The 24,938-nt window shown below is 43.9% G+C and overlaps 1 protein-coding gene across 1 annotated transcript in view; it reads right to left on the minus strand.

Moving 5' to 3' along the window:
- Positions 1-7,386: 7,386 nt before the first annotated feature.
- The window catches only part of SUCO (SUN domain containing ossification factor), a 49,631-nt gene continuing 32,079 nt past the window's right edge, over positions 7,387-24,938 (minus strand). The window contains exons 16-24 of the mRNA XM_056844578.1: positions 24,345-24,419; positions 21,739-21,835; positions 19,305-20,438; positions 17,888-17,975; positions 14,902-15,006; positions 11,129-11,283; positions 10,611-10,702; positions 8,091-8,146; positions 7,387-7,852 (exon numbers count right to left, since the gene is read on the minus strand). Of these exons, the coding sequence (XP_056700556.1) occupies positions 7,406-7,852; positions 8,091-8,146; positions 10,611-10,702; positions 11,129-11,283; positions 14,902-15,006; positions 17,888-17,975; positions 19,305-20,438; positions 21,739-21,835; positions 24,345-24,419 (2,249 nt within the window). The 3' untranslated portion in view covers positions 7,387-7,405. The remainder of the gene's footprint in view (positions 7,853-8,090; positions 8,147-10,610; positions 10,703-11,128; positions 11,284-14,901; positions 15,007-17,887; positions 17,976-19,304; positions 20,439-21,738; positions 21,836-24,344; positions 24,420-24,938) is intronic.

A 24,938-nucleotide genomic window follows, 5' to 3' on the forward strand; every position in this document is an offset into this window, starting at 1 on the left:
ACAGATGTACATCTGAAAACATGGACATAAAATTCCTCCACATTGGAGGAAGCGCAGTTTGTGAATTTATTAAGCTTGAATTTAAAATTTGATCCGGAGGAACCTACTTCCTTGATCGGAAGACTAAATGCGCACATTGCGCATGTGCCACATTTAAAGTGGCCGTGTGGTTTTATCCCAGGTCTCCCCTGCAGGAGATCCGTTCTCACTAGAAAATTGCGCAAAGACTTGGTCTTTCGCAAACCGAAAAGAGGAGGTTCTTTACAGCCTGGAACATTATATAGCACATGCCAGTGTCTTCGGACAATTTTTTGAATCTCATGCGTAAGATGATTATATTCAAGAGATGCGAATACTCTAGACTTGCCAGGCTTGCTCCTGATGGAAGGTTCCAACAGGGTCATCCTGTCCCGGCCTCTGACCTTGTTAAAGGCCGTTTGTACAACCTCTGGATCAAATCCCCTGTGTGATAATCTGTCCCGTAAGGTTGCAGCTGCTGTCAAAAAATCAGATTCAAACGTAGAATTGCGTTTCAGCCTTAGTAATTGGCTAAACGGCAGGTTCCGCCGCAAGTGTAAGGGATGGTGGGCAGCATAATGCAGACCCGCCCCCACATCGGTGGGTTTGCTATACGGCTTAACAGCTACCTTATTCTCCAGGGTCCTAAAGACCAAGATGTCAAGAAAAGCGATAGAAGAAGTATCCATGGAGCCAGTAAATTGTAGTTGGGGATTCAGCGTATTGATCCATTGTAAAAATTCATGGTAAGTGTTTGCAGAGTCCAATATACAAAAAAGATCATCAATATATCTAACATAGAACAAAGTATGCTCCTGAAAAAAAGAATTGTTGCAAAATGATTCCATTTCAAATGTGATCATGTACATATTAGCCACTGATGGGGCGCACGCAGCCCCCATCGCCACTCCTTGAATCTGCAAATAAAATTGGTCGGGGTTTGGGGGAAGGGAGGGACTTCAGTTCCATAGTTCCATAGAGGCCAATTGCCAAAGAGGTCATTTTCTCCAGGGTCATTTCCACAGAGCTTCCTTACCCTTCTTGGGATCGGCATCTGAATGTTACCCGTGGCGGGACATATATTATAACCTACAATCTGGAAATGAAAACTTGGTAGAAAATTTTGCAAAATGCCTTCTGAAGGTCTGAAGAATTGTTAAATTGCCAATAATTTGAAACGGCCGGATCCTCCATTACTATTGGCATCCGTTGTACTACATGAGACTAGCTTGTGGAAGAAGAATGTGTACCCCGTTTTGGACATTTAAAAATATGAATATTTATGAATGACTTCTTGTAGGTCTTTTTGTGTATATAATGTCTCATATTGTATGTAATTGCACGTAGCTGTTTATAAATCCATTTGCACTTTGTTTATGTAGTGTTTCGCTCCTGTACTAACCTCCTGGAGGCTGGCAACCCTAACTATCTAGGATCTCCTGAAGCATTCCGCTTCCCGAAACTGCCTCTGCTGCTTTTTATCAAAGGAATGGATTTCTCACGAGACCCTAAATTCCAGAAGGTGGCTGCTGTCCCATTGGAAGATGGGCACTACTCCATCCAACAGGCTCTCCCCAGATGTTTTGCAAGTTTTTTAAAATAAAATACAAGTCATTTCCCATCTCGATCCTTTATGTTTTCTTAACCTGTTATATCCTTTCCTTCATATAAAGATCACCCAGTAACACTTATACCCCTGTCATGGAACCAAAAGATTAATCCAAAATCTCAAAATCCCCATGCAACAGAGAACAAGGTAGAAACTGAAAGAGTTGAAACAGTTAAGATAAATGCAAGGAGTTGTAAATGAAACCAAAACAGCTTCACACATCCTATTTACACACATATGCCATCACCACTAGCTTAGACAGAACCAGGAAACCACACTGACATTAAAATCAAGGTAAAACAAAGTCTGGTTTTAAGAGAATAAATTTAACACCGTTCCTAAAACTCAAAAGGGTTTGGGGTGAATAAGCATCCTGGGGAAGGAAGCCCACAATCTTGTACCAGCAGCGAGAAAACAATCACAAGTTCCCACTCACCAAAAGTTCATACTGCAGCAGAACCAAAACAAAGCCTTTCCAGTTGACTTCAGTGCCCAAAGAGGTTCACACTGAGAATGGAGGGAGCTAAGTCACACTAGGAGGGGCGGAGGGCTAAGTCATTTGTAACTTTAAAGATGAAAACATTGAACAGAAAGAGGTGGGAAGCCCCTGGACTTGGATGAAGATTGGCCCAATGTTTTTCAAAAGGTTCATCCTACCTATCTTGTTTTCAAGTACTTCAAGAGCAACTCAAATACAGAGAAGATGACCATAGTCCAGTCTGGAAGTCATCAAGGCATGTACAGCTATGCCCCTCCTCAAATCCTGCCCTCCTCAGGCTCCACCCCAAAACCTCCAGGTATTTCCCAACACAGAGCTGGCAACCCTAGGTAGGACCAATCAAGGTGGATAAAAATCAATGCTTTTTTAAAATTAAAAAATCAGATTTTGAAAATTTTAATCGGATTTTTTAAAATAAAATGCTTTTTGGTGAAAAATCTCTCTAAAAATAGTTTTCTAAGATAAATTACAGTCCAAAGGCTATCTATCAGGAAATAAGGATTTGTTTTTAGTTATGTAGCATGCTGTATATTCATGCAGTTTACATTTTTGGTAAATGAATTCTATTAATTCATTCACAATGCCATGCTCTTCTAGAGGGTTCTGTAAGATTATTTTGGGCAATTTTTCTGTCTACAGAGATGCTCTGTGAATTTGTGTCTGCAGAGATAATGTGCCTCTTCTTCATGCTAAAGATGTTATAAAATAAGCATATAGAGTTGAGACAAAGACCTTAATCCCATCATTCCCTTGCAAATCTATGTACACAGAATCAACCCTTTACCTCTTAAGTGCTAAGTTTCAAGAAGTTCAATGAATAGACGGTTGATTGGAGTGGAATAGATCTGCACAAGGAGCTAAGTGTGAGGAGGGAGGGGCAAGCAGTAAAAATGATAGTGAAACCTTTTGAGCAGAATCCTCAACAAGTCTTGGGATCTTGTGTGTATAGCCCCGTGTTGGCGAACCTATGGCACGCGTGCCGCAGCGGCACACCGAGCCCTCTCTGTGGGCATGCGTGGACCCGTTGTGGCTGCCTAGAGCTGTGCCGTGTTGCCGTGGTGAGGGCGCTGAGGGCGGTGCTCCTTCTCCTCAAGCCCATGCTCCCCAAGCCTGGGCTGGCGCCCTCCCTCTCTCTCAGCTGAGCTGTGGCTGCAGCTCAGCTGTTTGTTGGGGCCCCGCCCCTCTTCAGTTTGGACGGGGGAGGCTGTGGCCAGCACCTTGCCACACACCCCCTCTCAGCTGAGCTGCGGGGTAGCTCAGCTGTTTGTCAGGGCTCCGCCCTCTTCAGTTTGGACAGGGGAGGCTGTGGCCAGCACCTTGCCACGCCCCCCCCTCTCAGCTGAGCTGCGGGGGCCCCACCCGTCTTCAGTTTGTCTGTGGCCCGCCCCTCTAAAAAAGCATTTAGAAAATTCTACAACATTTGCAGACAATCCTACAAGCCATCAGGAAATCTACAAGGAATTTTCTAGCATCGTAGCAGCTGCAAAGGTGAATTTCAGTAAGATTTTTACAGTTCTGTAAGATGGAGACAACCCTGTGTTTTCTTACTTCTCCAGATAAAGCCAAATTTGAAGAACTTGATCTTTCCTGCCTACACTGGTTAGATTTAGAAAATCTGGAAATGGAGCTAATAGAATTTCAAGAAAGCTCTTATCTGGAAAAATAAATTCTATGACCTGCGTGAAACACTTGAGGAGATAGAAGGGATGACAAAGGACAGCACAGTTCTGAAAATGAAATCCTTAAAGTGTGGAATTCTCTGCCAAATAATTTTAAGTCAATGAAAGCACTTGGGATTGCTTTCCTTACTTTGTTTGGATCATCTTATGCTTGTGAGCAGCTGTTTTCAGCTTTGAATTATATCAAATCTGACACCAGAAACAGACTAACAGATGACCTGAGTGCTGCATGTGTTGCTCTCAAACTTACAAAGTATGAGCCAAGGGTAGACAAATTATCAGCATGCACACATGTTCAAAAAATTGTTCAAAAAATTTGACGATGTCCTCAAAGATGTCACAAAAATGGTGAATTACATCATGGCTCGTGCTCTGAATTGTTGACAGTTTCAAGCACTTTTTGAGGAGGTTCAGGCACAGTATAATTGTTTACTTATGTACAATAATGTCCGGTGGCTGAGAAGGACGAGTCCTGGAGAGATGCATGCCAAATGCAAACTTTTACCTTTCAATAAAAAGTTGTTTGTATCATTGAAAGCTCTTCATGAGTAGGAGTGGAGAAAGTCCAGTTCACCAGATTAGCCTCTGCCGCTCATGTGGAAGAGTGGAGAATCAAACCCAGTTCTCCAGATCAGAGTCCACCGCTCCAAACCACCGCTCTTAACCACTACATCACACTGGCTCTATAACAGTGTTATGTACATCTTTGGCAGGCTGCTATAGATATACATCCTACCAAACAAAACTGAGATGATGCTTTGAAAATCAGATGGTTAGAAGGCACAGTTACCCCCAAGGTAAAGGTCCCCTGTGCAAGCACCGGGTCATTCCTGACCTATGGGGTGATGTCACATCCCGATGTTTACTAGGCAGACTTTGTTTATGGGGTGGTTTGCCATTGCCTTCCCCAGTCATCTTCCCTTTACCCCCAGCAAACTGGGTACTCATTTTACCGACCTTGGAAGGATGGAGGGCTGAGTCAATCTTGAGCTGGCTACCTGACACCGACTTCCATCGGGATCGAACTCAGGTCGTGAGCAGAGCTTGGACTGCAGTACTGCAGCTTACCACTCTGTGCCATGGGGATCCAAGACAGGGGGCTAAATGGGACAGTGGGAAGGGATGGCATTGCTCTGAGAGTGAGACAACACTGTGCAGGCAAGCAAATGGGCCAACATTGCCCCAGGCAAGTGAGGCAGGAAAGCTAGCTACAGTAGTGGTATTACATGTGTTACAGAAGGAAGGGGGAAATGGTGCCTTCCCTTGCTGGGAATCTCCCTTAGACCATGGGTTCCCTTGGAAAGTAGCCTGGTAACCCACTGCCACCACTCAGGACCTCCTTGGAACCTCTAGACGGTCCCGCTGAGAAGGCCCTCTTCCAGCACAGGACAAGAACAAAGACAAAACAACTTATCACCAACCTGGTAGCACCCGTGCAATCTAGCACAGTTCTAGAGAACTACCACAGAGAAATGGATTCTACTAAGTGAAGCACACAAAAAAGTCTTGTAAAAAAAGGTTTATTGTAAAAAAAGAGAAAACTAAAGGAAAAGGGTGGCTGGATTCAAAAGGGGGTGGGAAAAGGCAAAACAAAAATACAAGGAAAAGCACACAGCAACAACAACACAGAGACTGAAAACTGAAGACAAGAGAAAATCCCAAATGTACAGGTGTTTATGTTAAATGGAGTTGGACCTAAACCAGCCTCTCTTCTAGGACTGACAAGCGGATTTCTCCAATTCCACGCCAATGCCCATCTCTGATGTCAGAGGCTCCTTTTACCAATCAGAGCCATACCCCACCTCCATCCAGCACCTAGTAATGGCTCTGAACTTCCATGACAAGTACCTAGTCTGGTCTGAAACAGCTTGTCCTGGATTAAGTCTGCCAGGATGGTCCAATGTGGGATAAACTTAAATACCTTTATTGTAATGTAGTCTAGGGTCCCAGACCCTCTAGATGGCACACCTGAGCCTTAGCAAGTTTTAGGATTTCGGTCACAACAAAGATGAAAGAGAGGATGTTATTCAAGTGTATGTCAGAAAGATAACAAGCTCAGATGAGGGCCTGGATGGATATGGCTACACAACGCAACAACGTGATTAGACCTCGGTGATCACCCCCCACCCTGTTGAAACTGCTGACCAACTCCAAAACCTACCCACTAAAGAAGTGTACCAAGTGATCTGTGAAAGAAAAACACATTTTAAAGACAAGTGTTCAGATTTATTTGGAAATTCACAGTTTCTACTGGCACTACAAATCTGTAGTCACGTATTACAAGTTCCTTGTGTCACAATTTTCTATGCGTCCACTCAAATAGTTGACACCTTCCGATTTCCGTTCTAGTTTGGACCCCACCCCGGTCAATCCATTCTTTAAAAAAACTATATTAGGTCCATATGCTTTGACTGGCTAGCTCTGCAGGCTCTAAAGTACATCACTGTAAAATGTGCTCAGAAACTAACATGAAAAGCAGCAAAACAAAATCTTTAAATAAATCACATTACGTATAATACCCAGGAAAAGGCATTAGCTGTTTTTAAAAAAAGAAAAACATGAAGTGTGACTAAAAGTGCTCAATAAGTTATATCTTATACAACATGAACCTTGAACCTCAAACAAGAACCTGTTGTCACGTTCATTCAGATATATTCATACAACCCAACTTTGTAACGAAAACCACACATGAAGAAAGTACAAAAACACATACACACAAGCACACTGCACATGTGTTAGCAAACTAAAAAAACAGCAAACATTATGGACATACCTTTGGAACAGAACAACTTGGAGCTCGACAGACTGCGCAATTCTGTTTACGGCCCACATTACAACCAGAATAGATATAAACAGTTCTTCCTCACAATTTCTTAGTACAGGAAGAGGGCCAGAGATAACAATGCTGATTAAGCAAGAGTTAATCTAGTCAGCCGAGGCAACAAAGGCATATTTGTTAACATCACATCCTGCAGCGGTATTGTACCATCAGAACGCTAGCTGCTACATCAGATGTACGCGGTATTGGCCCCAACCACCTTTGCAAAACAAAGATCGAATGAGAAAGTCTACCCTGGCAACATATTTTTACAGTATCCAAATTGCGCCACTGACTCCCACCGGAGGACTGCATATTCTCCTAAAACATGGTAGTGTTGCATTTTAAGAAGACCTAAACTTACAAAATGAAATGCCTTCCCCCTCTTCCAGTGGCATTATAAATAGACAAAAGGCACATAAATATGGGAAGGTGCTCGAAACGGGAACACCGCAAAATGGGAAAGGGTTACGCTTTAAACTCTGGGTTTCAAGATCTTAGCATCAGCATTTGTGAAAAAAACACTGTATAAAACAATTTTGTGTCTCCCCTACCCACCCTGGGCAGTCTTCCCTCCCTCCCGCTATCTGTATCATTTCTGAGAAAGTTGAAGCTTATTTAGCCAAGGTTGGTTGTTGACACGATCCTTATAGGGGGAAAGTCACCATATAACTTCCGGACGCTTTGCACTTAACCAACCTTTTCCCCTCCCTGTCACCCAAATACTACAAGATTTGTCATACAAAAAAAGGCTTCCCCGCTACGAAGAGTTCAATTCGTTTTTAAAGATGCCCAGAAACGGCTGTGACACCAAGTGTTCCCACGGTCAGATCCTTGTTTCCTTTGATGATATCATGCAGGCTCGGCAAGGACCCCGTCTTAGTCTGTATCAATGTTTTTATGAGCTTGCCCTGCTCTGGGGCTTTAGCCCGCCTTCGCTTCAGAGCCCGCTTCTCCGTTTTTGTCTTTTGGAGTTGTCCGTTGCACAGACTCGTGCAGGCGGAGATGCCGCAAAAGTAGGACTCTTCAGACTGCGAGGAGGTCTCGGAGCTCCCTTCGGACGGGGGACCCTTGTACGAAGAGTGGTACACGTCGCCGATGTTGGAGAAGTCCCTCTGATTTGTAAAGGGCTTCCTGCTTTTTATTTCCCCGTTAGCTACTGGATGCACAGGCTCCACTGCTGGTTTGACAGTTTCAATTTTTTCAGTTTTGTATTTGCAGCGTTTCTTCTGAAAAAAAGAGGAATTAGAGTCATATAAGCAAGCTTTGTTTGGAGGGTGGATTCTTTCACCACTTTCTGCAAATTCTATGCCAGCAGAGATCATAAAGAAGGAGCAGCAACACTCCTCTCCAGTCAATTAGAACAAGCCACTTTTTTTAAGCCAATGAACGAGCTAAAGAACCAGCACAAATCGACTGGCAAACATATTCGTGTTCCTGACGGAAATTTCGTTTAGAACAAAGTACCTTTTTCTCTGGCGAAAACTTCAACGGTTCTACAATGTACAGATCCTCCGGGTCCACTACAAGGAAAGATAAGAAGTTAGACTGAAGGGCGAATCAAACAGTGTGTGTGTGTCCTATCTTTGACAGCCTTGCTCAGGTCTTGCAAATTGAGGGCTGTGGCTACCTTTATTGAGTCCATCCATCTCTTGTTGGGTCTTCCTCTTTTCCTGCTGCCCTCAACTTTTCCTAGCATGACTGTCTTTTCCAGTGACTCTTGTCGCCTCATGATGTGACCAAAATACAGTTTGTACACAAACTAGCAGTAAGTACACAACTCAATTCCAAACACGTCCATAGATTAGATCTTGCTTCATCAGATGAGCTAGGCACACTTCATCTTATCTTAGAGATCCGTAGTTAAGAGGAAGCTACGTGGTAGCCTTCTCTTGTAATACCTGCACTCTAGGGACAGAATCAAGCCTGAACTCTCCCCAGAAGCTAAAGGGACTAAACAGGCTATTGTACTTTGGCCACATTCTGAGAAGACGAGATAGATCACGATGGGTAGCCACATTAGCCTGTCTGTAGCAGAAGAAAAAAGCAAGAGTCCAGTGGCACCTTAAGGACTAACAAAATTTCTGTCAGGGTATGACCTTTCTTGAGTCACAGATCACTTCTTCAGCTCACTTGCCTTTTGATCTAGCAGGATCCCCAAGGCGGCTTATGCAAAACAAAATGCAATTGAGGGGGGGTGCTTCCACCCAGTTCTGCGGTTCCGCTACAACCACCAGTTTTTGCTTCCTTGTGGTGGTTGCTGTTCTTTATCCCCTTTCACACCATCTCCCTCCTGCTCTCTGGCAGTAACTAGAGGGGGTCAGATGCCAGGCTGTGCTCTGCCAGGACAGCAGGACTTCTTAATAACAGTAAAGCTGCCGTGAGAAAGAACTGAGGATACTAAGGGGCTGTGAATGTGAAGACCACAGTTTGAACCTTGGAGGCCTTTAATCCAACTCAACAAAGAACACTTTCCTTCCCACGATGTTGCAGCCTCTGTCTCTCAAGCATGATCAAATAATATCCACTAGCCTGAGTAAGAGCCCCGTGGCACAGAATGGTAAGCTGCAGTACTGCAGTCAAAAGCTCTGCTCACGACCTGAGTTTGATCCCGACCGAAGTCGGTTTCAGGTAGCCGGCTCGAGGTTGACTCAGCCTTCTATCCCGAGGTCGGTCAAATGAGCACCCAGCTTGCTGGGGGTGACGTGTAGATGATTGGGGAAGGCAACAGCAAACCACCCCATAAACAAAGTCTGCCTCATAAACGTCAGGATGTGATGCCACCCCATGGGTCAGGAATGACCCAGTGCTTGCACAGGGGACTACTTTTAGCCTAGCTGAGTAGAAATATCAACATAATGTTCCCACAATGGCCAGTCTGCTTTCTCTCCAGTTTTAGAATATTTATTTAATGTATACTCCACTTTCCTTCCCCCACGGGAAACCATAGTGGCTTATAACAATCTTTCCCCATTTTATTGTAACAACCCTGCGACGTAGGTTGGGTCGAGAGTATGTGACTGACCCGAGGTCACCCAGCAAGCTTCTATGGCAGAGTAGGGCTCCCCAGAGCCTAGTCCAACAGTCTAACCACTATACCACGCAGGCTTCCCAACATGCTGAGCAGGCCAGCCTTCCTCTGAAAGCATATGGCTCTGGCTTCAACGTAAAATCCTTTGGGAGGAATCAGCCTGAGATGAGATGGTCCACTTCGGCAAGAGGCCCTTGGCTGAGCTAAGGTCCCTCCATTACAGTCACCTGTCCATCTTATGCCGCCTAGCTTAAGTTTGTTCTGAACCCAACCAAACAGAAGGAGGAGAGTTGGTTTTTATATGCTGACTTTCTCTACCACTTAATGGAGACTCAAACTGGCTTACAATCACCTTCCCTTCCCCTCCCCACAACAGACACCCTGTGAAGTAGATGAGGCTGAGAGAGCTCTAAGAGACCTGTGACTAGCCCAAGGTCACCCAGCTGACTTCGTGTGTAGGAGTGGGGAAACAAATCCAGTTCACCAGGTTAGCGTCCCCCGCTCATGTGGAGGAGTGGGGAATCAAACCTAGTTCACCAGTTCAGAGTCCACCACTCTAAACCACTGCTCTTAACCACTACACCACGCTGGGGTACTGAATTCTTAAGCTACTATGAAATGAAGACTGCTGCACAGTAGAATAAAGTACAGATTTTACAACATCATTCCCTGGATGGGGAGAGGAGGAGAGTTGGTTTTTATACCCCACTTTTCTCTATCGTAAGGAGTCTCAAAGCAGCCTACAATCACAATCGCCTTCCCTTCCCCACAACAGACACCTTGTGAGGTGGGTGGGGCTGAGACAGTTCTGAGTGAACTGTGACTGGCCCAAGGTCACCCAGCAGGCTTCATGTGTAGGAAGTGGGGAATTGAACCCAACTCTCTAGATTAGAGTCTGCCACTCTTAACCACTACGCCATGCTGGCTCTCGACAGTCGAACTGCTGACATTCCTACCTTCCTTGCTGTTCAGCTGAAAGGACTGAGACCTGGTGAGGGGAAAGGAGGTTCTTCTTTTCAAGTTCATGTCATCGTAGGAAGAAAAACACCTGCGGGTGACAACACACAAAATCTGTCTCCTCCTTGGCAATAAAAATCCCTAAGAAGCAACAGTAACATTTCCCTACCCCAACCTGGAACCAAAAACTTTCCCCGTAATGAGGATCAGCAGCATGACTCAGCATTTGTCGCTTAATCTCTTGCAGAGGCTTCTCTTAGGAAGTGGGAACAACTCCAAATTCTAAACCATCTCAAAGCTGTTGGAAATAAATATAATAAATGCTACGCTTTCTGCATTTCTGCTACACACTGAGGCTTTCAGTATCCTGGCTGTACAGACAAAAGGAATGTTTTGCAGCAAGTGCCGAAAGAAGGAATAAATGGATGAGAATACAAACAGTAGTAGGAGGGAGAAATCAAACTTGAGAAAAAAAAATTAAAGACAAATCGTTTAGCAAATTGTAGTCTTGCGTTACCTTTTCGGGCTGGGATAGTGATTACTTTTGAGAAGCCTGGAGCCGTAGTTGTCGTTCAACTCCGACCTGTTTTTGCAGCGCTGGACACAAAGCATGAAGCCCAGGATGGCACTGAGCACCAAGCAAATGACAAGGTAGCTCTGGCGGTCAGAAACCTACAAAAAGCATTTGGTGCATTTTAAGTCCAATACGTTCACGCGAGCGAGCGGCAACACCACAGCATCAAGCCTCTTTAACAGAGGTGACTCGGGAAGCTACAGGTCACCCAAACTTACCTCCTGCAACTAATTCTCACAAGCACCATTCGGTATTTAGAGCCAACATAAAGACTTTCACAGCAGTGAGAAAGTTTTCACGCGGTTGAGGATTCAGTCAACTGGGTACCCAAGGTTGGGTAGAGAAGGTAAAACGATATAATAGAAAAGTATTTTAAGGAGCTTGTAACAGATTCAAAACATTAAAAGCTGAAATTAAATCAAAAGAGTTTCCGTCTGGACATGAGGAAGAATTTCCTAACAGTTACAGCGGTTCCTCGGTGGAACAGGCTTTCTCGGGAGGTGGTGAGCGCTCCTTCTCTGGAGGTTTTCCAAAAAAAGGCTAGATGGCCATCTGTCAGCAATGCTGAATTTATGATCTTAAGCAGATCATGAGAGGGCATCTTGGCCATCTTCTGGGCATGGAATAGGGGTCACTGGGTGTGTATGTGGGGGGGAGATTGTTGTGAATCTCCTGCATTGTGCAGGGGGTGGGACTAGATGACCCTGGAGGTCACTTCCAACTCTTTCATTCTGTGGTTCTGCGAAAATGAAAGAACAAGGCAACACTGACAACTCGTAAGGTTGATAGACGTAAACCAAACTGACCATACGCGTTTCGGCCTACAGGCCTTCATCAATGGTCAAATAAAAACACATATAATGCACACACAAGTAATATACTGCTTTACCAGGTTGATACTTGCATATATACTTTGTATGAGAGACCAATACAACCCCGTGAAAACCTCTTACAGGTGCTCTACCTAGAGGGAGTTCTAATCTGAATTTTTTTATACATCCCATATACATGCCTGGGTTTGTATAGTTATCTATTTATATATGATCATACATTTGTATATTACTTGTGTGTGCATTATATGGGTTTTATTTGACCACTGATGAAGGCCTGTAGGCCAAAACAAGTATGGTGTAAGTGTATCAACCTTATGAATTGCCGATGTGCCTTGTTTTGTCGTTTTTAACCCGATATAAGCACCTTAAAATAAAAATATTTTCCATTATTTTACCTTCTCCACCCAACCTTGGGTACCCAGTTGGGTTTCTTCCCCCTTGTTTTGTTCAGTGAGGATTCAGTCAAGCCAAGATTCTGGAATCCACCTATGCTACAGGTTTGCCATTACTACGTACTGCTGGATCCAACATTGCTTCTCGGAATTCAGATAACTGAGAGAAGTAGTAACTTAACACCAGCTTAGGGGCAAATATCAGTTGCAGTCCTCTCCAAGGAAGGGCAGCCCTGGCCACAGTCACACATATCTTTGTAGCCTCCAGACTAGACTATTATAACATACTCTACATAGAGCTATCCTTGAGTTCTCCAAAACCACAACTAGGCTAGAATATAGCTGCTCAACTGTAAACAGCTGTTCCATACCCCACTACCACCTGAAGTATGGGCAGATAATCGTATGCAAAAAGGCGTTTTTGTTGATGGCACCAAAGCTCTGGAAACCCCTTTTCCCAGGAAACCTAATTGGTCCCCTTCCCTTTTAACTTTAAGGTAGGAGGACTCTTCTTTGGGAGGCTTTTGAGCTCACAATGATTGTGACGGAAATAATTGCTTGCCATTCAGTTTTGGCTTCTTTCAGTGTTGGATTTTGGGTTGGCTATCGCTGTTTTGGTTACCTTTGATCTTACCTACTGGGGGAGAGAGTCACCCCCCCACCCAAAACGCACAGTAGGAATGTTTAACCATATACAAATATAACCCTTTCCTGATTCCCCCTTATAGGTCACCACAGCGTCAAGCTCAAAGTACATGTTGTTCTGCGTGGCTACAGCGCAATATACTTTGCAGCTTCCATTCTACCCAACAGACCCATTTCACAGGGGCAAAAAAGTTGCGGGCCAACAGGAAGCGACAAATTCTGAGGCCAAAAGCTAGGACAGAAAGGTGCGATCTGCCTTAAGTGCTTACAGTCTTGTTTTATAAAGACAAGCAATGGCTTGCCATTGCTCAGGCAGTTATAAGTACCGGAATCCTAGTTCGAGTACCCAATCAACAGCGGAACAATGGACACATTTTACTTAAGCTATTCATGCTTCTCTAGTGACAAACAATCCATGCAAGGGATGATATTTCTGCTGCAGACTGCCCAGCTGCACATGAGAGCATGCTGTGAGGGAAGAGGCTCTGCTGAATCCAGCAGCCTGGGTTGCATCAATTTTATCCAGAGACCAGTGCATCAGCAGCAGGCTGTGCAGACACCACTGCTCCTACTTAGGGGGATAGTTTAATGTTAGGGGTGCCCCATAGTGTCAAATATACATGGATAAAAGGGTCAGCCCAATTTCTCTCCGTATTCTTCTAGATGCTTGGATAGTGGAGCAGTATGCATTTGGGTACATACATGCTGTGAGCTCAATGACTCCCAGCCAGAGATAAGTTTCAAAAAGCTTTATTTTATCCTATGTCTATACAGGGTAAACGAGGGGGTACTTCTTGGTGTTTTGCTCGTGCTGTTAAGAAAGGCCATATAATAGCCTCTTAAATTAGGTAGTTCAACCCCTCCTTTTCGCTTGGTGGCTGTAATTTTACGTAGGCATTTCTGGGTATAATCCCACCAAATTAAGGTTAAAAAAAATAAGAGTCAATCTTGAGAAATAATTCTGTGGGGTGTATACATAGGTAGGCATCTAATTATACAGATTAGCTTGGGGATAAAATTCATTTTAAGGATGCTAATTTTACCCAAATGTATTCAAGTTAAAGGTGTCCATCTATTTAGATCCTCCACAATACTCCGCTAGGTTTGTGGATACTGGATTTGGGGATCTTTGCTGTTGGAAAGTGCAATTTCCAGGACTTATCTTTTCACACCATTCATATTTAGTGCTTGCATTACGTGAACAGACTGTCTCAACAGAAAGGTATTCACTGGTACTTTATACTGTCCAAACGAGAGAGCAAATTGGGGGGGGGGGATTCTCTATTTTAACTAAGTACATCTACACTAGTCACTTTAATGAGGTTGAAAACAGCCAACTCCTTGGTTTTAAACAAGAAGCTGTTCTGCAAAAATGCTATGACGTATTTGTTACTAGCGCCCTAGCCTTCAAAGGTGTCCAGCTTCTGAGATCCGTGACACTCCCAAGTTTGAGTAAGCGGCAGCCGAGGGTAGCATATTCTGCGCAAAGCTGGTTGGTACAAAGTCAGGCCCCAAAGGGACTGACTGTGATGATGAAGCATTCTTAGCACAGAAAAAATTCAAAGGCATAATATAAGGACTGTACATTGCTTTGGAGAACAAGCAAATGTATTAGTATATTCAAGCCTATTCCTATTGGATTCCCAACCAGTTTGTGTCCGGGAGCCATGCGGCTCAATCTGAGTGAAGTCTGTATATGGTTCCTGCCCCTTTCTCACCAGATTTAAGAACTGTACAATAAACACATGAGAATTTGGACTGCAAAAAAACAAAAAAGGCAGGAATTTTTGTTTAGTGTCTCATAAAAGTAAAATACTTTTCTCTTCCTCTTGATAAGTATGTTTACCTCTCTTTTTAGTTCGGCCACAGTTGATGACAGATTGGAAACTAGCTGTGTCATATTGGTCAGCTGTGCCTGCAGAAGTTGAATGGCCTCTGTCTGCTTCAAATCCTAGGTGAAGAAAATAAAAATAAATATCCTCCCCTCTCCGATCTAACTTGCAGGATGCTTTCGGTGTCGAGTAAGAACGTTGGCCTTATAGCCAAGGGTGGACCACGAACGTGAGCCTCCAGGCTTATGCCAAGATGAGGGCAGAATCAAAGTATAACTAGGAACAAGCGAATGAAAAGAAGTAGACCAGGGGTCCCCCAATGTGGTGGCTGTGGATGTCTAAGTACATGCCCAGGGTTGTTTTTTTTAAGAATGTGGATGGGGCTTTTGCCCAGCAGGGCTTCTGACTGACAGCTGGAGATCCAATTGGCTGAGCAGATTAAAAAATATAGTTTCAGAAGCAGTTGCCTCCACAGCACAGGGATCTTCGCTGTGTGACTGAAGGCGATGCAAGAAGATATTTTAAAACAATGTGTTTATTTTTAAAGGCACCCCCTTAAGAAGAAGAGTTGGTTTTTATACGCCGGCTTTCTCTGCAACTTTAAGGAAGAATCAAACCAGCTTACAATCACCTTCCCTTCCCCACAATAGACACCTTGTGAGTTAGGTGGGGCTGAGACGGTTCTGAGTGAACTGTGACTAGCCCAAGGTCACCCAGCAGGCTTCATGTGTAGGGGTGGGGAAACCAACCTGGGTTCACCAGATTAGCCTCAGCCGCTCATGTGGAGGAGTGGGGAATCAAACCCGGCTCTCCAAATCAGAGTCCACCACTCCAAACCACTGCTCTTAACCACTACACCACGCTGGTTAAGCAGAGCTTCTGCCTGAAAGGTGGAAGAGTTACTGTCAGAGTAACGCATTAACCTCCCTCCATGACATTTTGGGGTTGGTTCCACCTCCCTTGGCAGCCGTTTTGTGGTCACCCCACCACCCTGCGTCAGAATTCTAACGGTGCCCACAGTCTGGAAAAGGTAGGGGCATCCTGAAGTGCACGCTATTCTTCATGTGGCTTTCTACAGCAACCGACTAAAAGGTCTTGCTTGCTGCAGGGCTCCCACGAAAAAGAACTGAACTGCCCCTTAAGATAATTCACAGTGGGTAGCCATGTTAGTCTGTTTGCAGTAGTAGAAAAGGGAAAGAGTCCAGTAGCACCTTAAAGACTAACAGTAGGGTATGAACTTTCGTGAGCCACAGCTCACTTCTTCAGATACAGCTAGAATGTGAATCCATCTGTCTTTAAGTAGAGGAGAGTGAATTCAGACAAGCATTAGTATGTAAATGTTAACAGTATGTAAATGTGAATAACAGGCTTGATGGGATCAGGTGTGGTATGCAGAAGAGTCTGCTTCTCACCCATGATGATAAACTACTTAACAGGAACATGGACTCTGGCACCAAGGCCTGCAACAAACCAAGGTGCCAACTTTGCCCTCATATAGATTCTAGGGACATCATCTCTGGACCCATCAATGTCAGCCATATTATCTCAGGTTCATACTCCTGCTCATCTTCTAATGTGATTTATGCCATCACATGCCAGCAATGCCCTTCCACAATCTACACTGGACAAACAGGTCAGTCTCTTAGACAAAGATTAAATGGACATAAGGCTGACATCAGAAACCACAATATTCAAAAACCAGTGGGAGAACATTTCAATCTTTCAGGACATTGTGTTGCAGATTTAAGAGTAGAAGTTCTCTTACAAAGGAATTTCAAAGGGAGATTAGAAAGAGAAACTTATGAATTACAGTTGATATTCAAACTAAAGTCAATGCATTTACCTGGGCTGAATAAAGACCTTGCATTCATGGCTCATTACCAACGCTGATTTCTCCACACCCATCTCTCCCCTGGACATCACAGACCCTTCTGCATACCACACCTAATCCCATCACGCCTGCTATTCACATTTACATACTGTTAACATTTACATACTAATGCTTGTCTGAATTCACTCTCCTCTACTTAAAGACAGATGGATTCACATTCTAGCTGTATCTGAAGAAGTGAGCTGTGGCTCACGAAAGCTCATACCCTCCCAGAAAATATTTTTGTTAGTCTTTAAGGTGCCACTGGACTCTTGCCCTTTTCTACTACTGCCCCTTAAGGTTTTGCTTAAAGGGGCGACGCTTATAATTCCACACTTGGGGAAAAAAGTATGCAAAACCTCAGTTCTAACTGCCTCCCCACCCCACCACCAAAGTTTTTAACTCAGGTATCTATGCTAAAAGGTACGGCCTAGTTTGGAAACTTTAGGTTGTATAGGAAAGGCTTCCACAAGTCAAGCAGAGAACACTTAAACCACTCTTTTCACAATAGCTAACAAAGGGAAGTTGTATTTGTATAGTTTATTCAGGGTCCAGAAAAGATTTTGTCTTTAAAGTTCTCACTAGGCTGCCGAGCTGAGGACTGTGCTCAAAATCTATAGGATGCTGCAACAGAGGCAGTCCACAAGGCACTTGATTCAGAGGAGACAAGTCCTTTCTTTTTCCAACTTGAAAAAAATATATCAAAGGGACTGTAGCACATCTGTCGTACTGAAAAAAGCTTCAAAGCACTGAGTCCTCCTAAATTTTGCTCCAGGACAAGCTGACACTGTGTGAACCAAACCGTAGTCTCGGTTTGGATTGAAGAAAGGACCACTAAGCAGTAAGAGAAAAGCATCTGCAACTAGCAGAGACAGCAGAAGTGTTCTTCAGCAGCAAAACAATACAAAAAAGAAAAAATCGCTCGCATTTAACACTTAGAATTATAGAAGCAACGAGCACAGTCCAGATAAAGCATGCATTGCTTAGAAACCTGCGTGAACTCAAGCAGCAATTAAGCAGAACTTTTAGCCCGCAGGTTCTACTTAATTGTGCGGCCATGCGCCTCCCTTCCTTCTTGTGTTCACTGGCCTTGACAACCAGGGAGACGGAGTTGTGCACAGTAAACGTACCTGCTGTTCTGCCAGGCGCGAAGTATTCTGCAGTTTTATTATTGTTTTATTAAAAGCCTTCTGCATTTCGTCCATTTGCTTGCGGTATCTACAAAGCGAGTCACACACAAATCTCAGACAAGCACCGTCATCTCTTACCAAACTAATTTCTCCCTCATCGCTCATAGAATCAGAGTTGGAAGGGACCACCAGGTTCATCCAGTCCAACCCCCTGCACAATGCAGGAAATTCCCAACTACCTCCCCCCACACACCCCCAGTGACCCTTACTCCATGCCCAGAAGATGGCCAAGATGCCCTCCCACTCATTATCTGCTTAAGGTCAAAGAATCAGGATTGCTGACATATGGCCATCTAACCTCTTCTTAAAAACCTCCAGGGAAGGAGCACTTACCACCTCCCGAGGAAGCCTGTTCCACTGAGGAACTGCTCTAACTGTTAGAAAATTCTTCCTAATGTCTAGACAGAAACTCTTTTGATTTAATTTTAACCCGTTGTTTCTGGTCCAACCTTCTGGGGCAACAGAAAACAACTTGGCACCCTCCTCTATATGACAGCCCTTCAAGTACTTGAAGATGGTCATCATATCACCTCTTAGTCTTCTCCTCTTCAGGCTAAACATACCCAGCTCCTTCAACCTTTCCTCACAGGACTTGGTCTCCAGACCTCTCACCATCTTTGTTGCCCTCCTCTGGACACGTTCCAGCTTGTCTACATCTTTCTGGAAGTGGATGGGCAAGAACAGGGTCTCTTGACACAGATGACCCTTCGATCAACTTCCCTGAGTGTCTCCCTCCCCGTTCCCGCCCCCCCTTCACTGACAGGGAACAACTTTAAAGTGAAAAATTGAACCACCCCGTAAACACAGTCTGCCTAGTAATTGTCGGGATGTAACGTCCTGCCATGGGTCAGTAATGATGTGGTGCTTGCACAGGGGACTACATTTACCTTTTTAAAGGGAAGACCCTTTCCCCAAGTAAATCCAGTATAAATTATTTCTTTTAACACAGAGACACTGCATGCTGTGAAGCAAAATTCAGCAGCTTGGGGCACGTGCAGAAGAAATTCTGACTGGTAACAGCTGAGCTTCTGAGCCTTAAAACCTGCATAAGCGCATCTGGCTTATCTTACTCTTAGTTACAGATGTATGCCACACTGAACATACCAAATCATCTCAAGCCTTCTCCTAGAGGCCACACATATTCTACTTAGAAGAGCCACAGGTATTCAAATGCACCTTATGTGAATGTTCATTTTATGCACAGTAGAGTCAGGAGACCCATTTCCTCCTAGAGGTTTTGCAGAACTCACATTCAGAGGGAACAGCATGCTTAAATTAGTTGCACAGCGGTTATTTTCTCAATCAACCGTTTAAAATGGACTAGAATCGAGAACAGAGATTCTGCTATGATGCATACCTTTGGCTAAGTTCTTCCAAATAGCGGCTGCTGAGAGACATGTTTACTTCCAGGGCTTTAATGCGATTGTTGAGTCTCATAAAGACAGACTCTTTTTGGTTTGATCCATGAACAAGGTTCCCATTGGCATAATTCAAGTCTGTAGAATTCTGCAGTTCAGCATAAAAGTCTGTAGCAGTTCGGGGTAATCCGCCAGAAACGGGAAGAGAGAGAAATGGTTCCTCGACCACCGTGTCATCGTCTTTTATTTCCAACGATGATGACTCTACAGCAGGCGCCGCCGCTTGTTTTTCTGTTTCCTGGAGACCTGCCTTTGTTTCCCCGTCGCTGCTTTCGATGGCTCCGGTACATTCCGACTGTGTAACAGTCTCTGTTGGCTTTGAGACTGTTTCAGTAGAGATCCTCTCTTCTCCAGTCTCTTTGACTTCAGTTCCCACACTGGTGCCAGGCAGTTTTTCTGTGACGGACCCGACGACTTCATCTTTTTCAGCAGGAATTTCCTCCTGGGGAGGAGCCTCGGGAGCTTCAGACATAGCTTCATGTTTTGTGGGCTCAGAGGACACATTCGTTGTAGACTGTGACTTGGCTCCTGTGGTGACATCCAAGAGGACGGACTGAGAGACCGTCTGCGGACGACTGGGTTCCAGTTCAAAGGTTCCCTCTGTCTGATTAATCACAGGCTCGGTCCACACATTGCTTAAGATGCCTGTAACAGTTTCAGGTGGCTCTGGAATAAGGGTGTCCAATTTATCGTGATGAGGCTCATGTACCGATACGGGCAAAGATTTGGTCGGAACTAGCTGGGGCTGGAAAATGGCAGAATAGGATTTGTCCCAACTACTATCTTTTTTGCTGCGGTACCGATGGAGCGCTGCGATCCCCGAACAACGCTTGTACAGATATTCCGAAAAGGTGGAAATGCAACAGACGGTCATCAGTTCGTAACAATAGGTCTGCGTTTCTGATTCGAACCACGACATTTCTTCTTCTTGTTCGTCACTGGGTAGCAGGGTCACGGTGGATCGACTCGCTTCCTCTTCGTATTCCTGGACTAGCTGAACAATTGGGTTGTCTTTCGTCACATCTACGACCACCTGCTCCTGCTCCGTTTGTGGTATCTCGGAGGCAACAAGCCTACAAATGGTTTGAAAACAAAAGCCAGGAGTCAATATCCTTGGAACTTGCCCAAAACTGGGGTCACTATGGGTCCTGAGTTACTCCAGAGGAAGGGGGGATAGGCATATTTTAAATAAATACAAACAAACAAACCCATGATTCCCATTCTTGTGCAAGCAGAAATTTGTCTTGCAAGCTTATGGATTACTGGGAATTTAAAGCCAGGTCTTGAATCTGAATGGACGGCTGAGAGTCACTCACTTACACTGTGTTTTAAATTTGGCTGGAACTGTTATGTTTGGGCAACCCGAGGGATGGGGAATGAAAGTCTTTTGGGTGAAGGGCAAACGAATCACAATAACATGGAGTGGGGGGAACCTTAAACCAATCTAGTAGAGAGGCCCCCAACGTTTTAAAGCCTGGAGCACATTTGGAATTCTGACAGAGCATGGTGGGCGCAGCAACAAAATGGCAGCCACAGGAGGCGGAGCCAGACACAAAATTTGCCTCAGCTTAACTTCAGTCACACAGAGCAGATCCTTTTGCTGTGGTGGCAGCTGCTGCCAAAGCAACATTTTAAAAAAATCTGGACTGCCAATCAAATCTCCAATAGTCAATCAGAAGTCGAGGAGGAGGAGGAGAGTTGGTTTTTATATGCTGACTTTCTCCACCACTTAAGGAAGAATCAAACTAGCTTACAATCACCCCTTCCCCTCCCCACAACAGGCACGATGTGAGATAGGTGAGGCTGAGAGAGATCTAAGAGAGCTGTGACTAGCCCAAGGTCACCCAGCAAGCTTCACATATAGGAGTGGGGAAACCAATCTGGTTCATCAGATTAGAGTCCTCCGCTCATGTGGAGGAGCGGGGAATCAAACCCAGTTCTCCAGATTAGAGTCCTCTGCTCCAAACCACCGCTCTTAACCACTACAACACGCTGGTAAAAACCCTACCTGCCCCCACCCGCTTCCTAAAAACATTTTGCCGGCACCAGAAAAGGTGCTGGTGGGCGCCATGGCACCCACGGCCACTATGTTGGGGACTCCTGCTCTAGTTCTTTACGGTTGGGCTATTGAGGGAACGGAAAATGGACTCTATTAAAGCGTTCCATTTTTTTGTTTAGGGACCAGAGAAACTGAGCTCGGTTAGAAAAAAGATGGAGACAGAAAAAAGGTGAAGGGAAATGACATGTGAGGCAAAACTTTTTTTTTTGCACAGCTTCCGTTGTACTGAAATGCACCATAATCCCATTCAGCCTCTGAGACAGGGCGGGCTAAAAATCCCAAATGCATGATTACACATACAAAGAGTTACTTACTCTAAAGAAGGAGTGGTAGTTGGCTCCAACAGATGTGGTGCCACACTGGAAGAGGTAGTTGCGTTTTCAGGGACACTTTCAGGGATGCTTTCATTTCCTATTTTAAAAAGAGAATGGGCTAACCGTTATTAAAAAAAAGCTCACATATAATGAAGGAACAAAGGAACTGTAAAAAGACTAGTATAAAAACCTGTAAAAGGGTTCTTAAGTATATTTGTTACGTTATGGAATCTCAGGGACAACTCTTAAGTTGACACATCTGTTAAACAGCATTCTAGCCTCATAGAAATTATTCTTCACTATAGTATCTAGGCAATTCTGAAATATGGCACAGAATATAGTGTTAAGGGGTACAGACTGACCACATTTTTGAGAAACTGATTATACAACAGCCACATTATCGATTTTCTCCAAGGTTCTGAATTTTTTATGCTTTTTTTTTGCACATGGAAAACATACCTTTAACGTAACTGGCTTAAATGGCCGACAATTTTAACCTGTTTAAGATGATGCATCCTTGATGGTTTAGTGAAAGTTCTGTTGCATATAAAAAGGGGTTTTTAGTGGCCAAGTTCCCACTGTAATTTCACACTAAACCAAGAGGCAAGGGAAGAGACCATGTGCCATACACAAAAACAGGTGCTGCCGAAAACCAAGAGGGAAACCATTGAAGTGCCCTTTTCGCCCCTATTCGTTTGTTTTCCTAAATTCTTTTCTGAAGAGATGTTGCAGAGTAGAAGGTGATAGGCTGGATTCAAAACCGTGTTGGGCAAGCAGTGGGTGGGTGGGTGATTTAAAAAATATATATATATTTTATTGTTTTATAAGAAAGGGTACAGAACAGGGATAAGGGCAAAAATAGGAATGTCAGACATACAAATATGAGCCCTGTGGCGCAGAGCGGTAAGCTGCAGTACTGCAGTCAAAAGCTGTGCTCACGACCTGAGTTCGATCCCGATGGGAGTCAGTTTCAGGTAGCCGGCTCAAGGTTGACTCAGCCTTCCCTCCTTCCGAAGTCGGTAAAATGAGGACCCAGCTTGCTGGGGGTAAAGAGACGATGACTGGGGAAGGCACTGGCAAACCACCCCATAAACAAAAGTCTGCCTAGGAAACGTCGGGATGTGACGCCACCCCATGGGTCAGGAATGACCCGGTGCTTGCACAGGGGACCTTTACCTTTTTTACCAGACATACAAATATAGGTTGGTCAGACTACATTGCCCTGCTTTTCTACATTATGATCAAATATTTATTCTAATTATAAAGTAATGGAAAATATTTGAGCTAGTATGTAATCTAAAAATGATCAACTTATAAAATTAGACATATCAAATCTCTATTATATCTCTATCATCAAAGCTATTTCTCTACATTTGTATCTCTACATTCAAATTTGTTATCTAGGCACGGAAATTAGGTTCAATTTCATCACCATCAATTACTCTACTTTCTTATTCTACTTTTTGTTGGTATTAAACCTCAACATATTTGCAAAATCGTTTCCACTTTTCATAAAACTGCTCACAGTTTCTTGTTGCCTGTATTTATCATATTGGTCATTTTGGTGCGTGGGTGATTAAAAGAGCAGTTAGTCAGTACTTGAATTACTAAAAATGGGAGATTCCTAAGTTACACCTGCCTGTGCATCACTTCTTCCAAGGGAGAAAAGTGTCCTGCAGCACTGGGAAGTGGGCAGTTACTGTAAAGTGAGGGAAAAGCAGCACTCTGCCCATGTGTCGCGTGTTTGTAATCTTGGCATCCAGAGAACTGATGAGTTTTGGCACAGATTTATTCTGAGTCCTCCTAAAGGCCATAGTTTTTCTACAGCAAGAAGGGACTTAACACTGTTTGGATATTATGCACCTGGTAGTAAAGTACATTTTCTGTTGTGAAGGGTTTTTGGGAGTTCAACGTGCCTGTGCATTACTGGCCAATACACTGGATAAGTATTGTCCACTGACTGCAGCCAAGTATTTCATGAGGTTAAAAATACCACTCTGTAAATGGCAGTTTGCTCCCCGCTCCTCACGCCCCCATTTTGGGGGCATGTGTTAGCAAACCTGCTTTTTGCTCTTTTTAAAGTTAAATTAATTTTACTATGTCATAATTTATTTTGTAATTAGCACAAGTATCAAATACCATTCTGGCTGATGAATAAAACACATTTCGATTGTTATTCTTTTAAGAATACTTGACACGGTCTTTTGCTTGATCAAATGGAAAATGAAGAAGCAAAGAGATATCTTCAACAGTATGAGCAAAAGTAACCATCACCCTGAACTCTCCCTAGAAGTTAAAAGGACTAAACCGAGGCTGTTGTACTTTGCTCGCATTATGAGTAGACAAAAGTCACTGGGAAAGAAAATAATGCTAGGAAAAGTTGAAGGCAACAGGAAAAGAGAAAGACCCAACAGGAGATGGACTGAGTGTCTAAAAAAAACCACGGCTCTCAGTTTGCAGAGCCCAATCAAGGCTATTAATGACAGGACACTTTGTGGATTCATAGGGTTGCCGTGAGTCAGAAGCGACTTGACAGAACACACACACACACACAACCATCACCATCTTTAAAACACTGGTACATCCAACATGTAGCACTGAGTTACCTTGATCAGTAGACTGCTCTTCGGTTTTTGCTCCAAGGATATTAGCAGCAATATTCACCATATTTAAAATGGCATCTAATAAAAAGGGGAAAAAATAGCCATCCAGGAAGTTTTCACATGGTTATTCTGATTGGATGGGAGAGGATTAGGTGGATAGGCATTCTGCCTCTGACAAGAATGCACCAGCAGGAGTTGATGTTATAACATACTGCCTACTTTCTAATCAATAAACCATTTGCCAGTTTTTCCTTGCAGTTAAGGCTTTATAAAAGAACTATAAACTGTGGCCTGCCCAAAGTGGGACAGAGCTCCCCCCCTCACTTATAAGAAAAATTGGCTTAAGGATGGCAGTTTAGTAATAATTATTTAAAATTATATTATATGGATATTACATGGTATTTTAATATAACTATGCTATTTGAATAGGCTACAGTGAAGAAGTTGGTTTTTATATGCTGACTTTCTCTACCACTTAAGGGAGACACAAACCGGCTTACAATCACCGTCCTCTCCCCTCCCCACAACAGACACCCTGTGAGGCAGGTGGGGCTGAGAGAACTGACTAGCCCAAGGTCACCCAGCTGATTCATATGT

This window comes from Euleptes europaea, chromosome 2 (assembly GCF_029931775.1).
Source record: "Euleptes europaea isolate rEulEur1 chromosome 2, rEulEur1.hap1, whole genome shotgun sequence".
NCBI lineage: Eukaryota > Metazoa > Chordata > Lepidosauria > Squamata > Sphaerodactylidae > Euleptes > Euleptes europaea.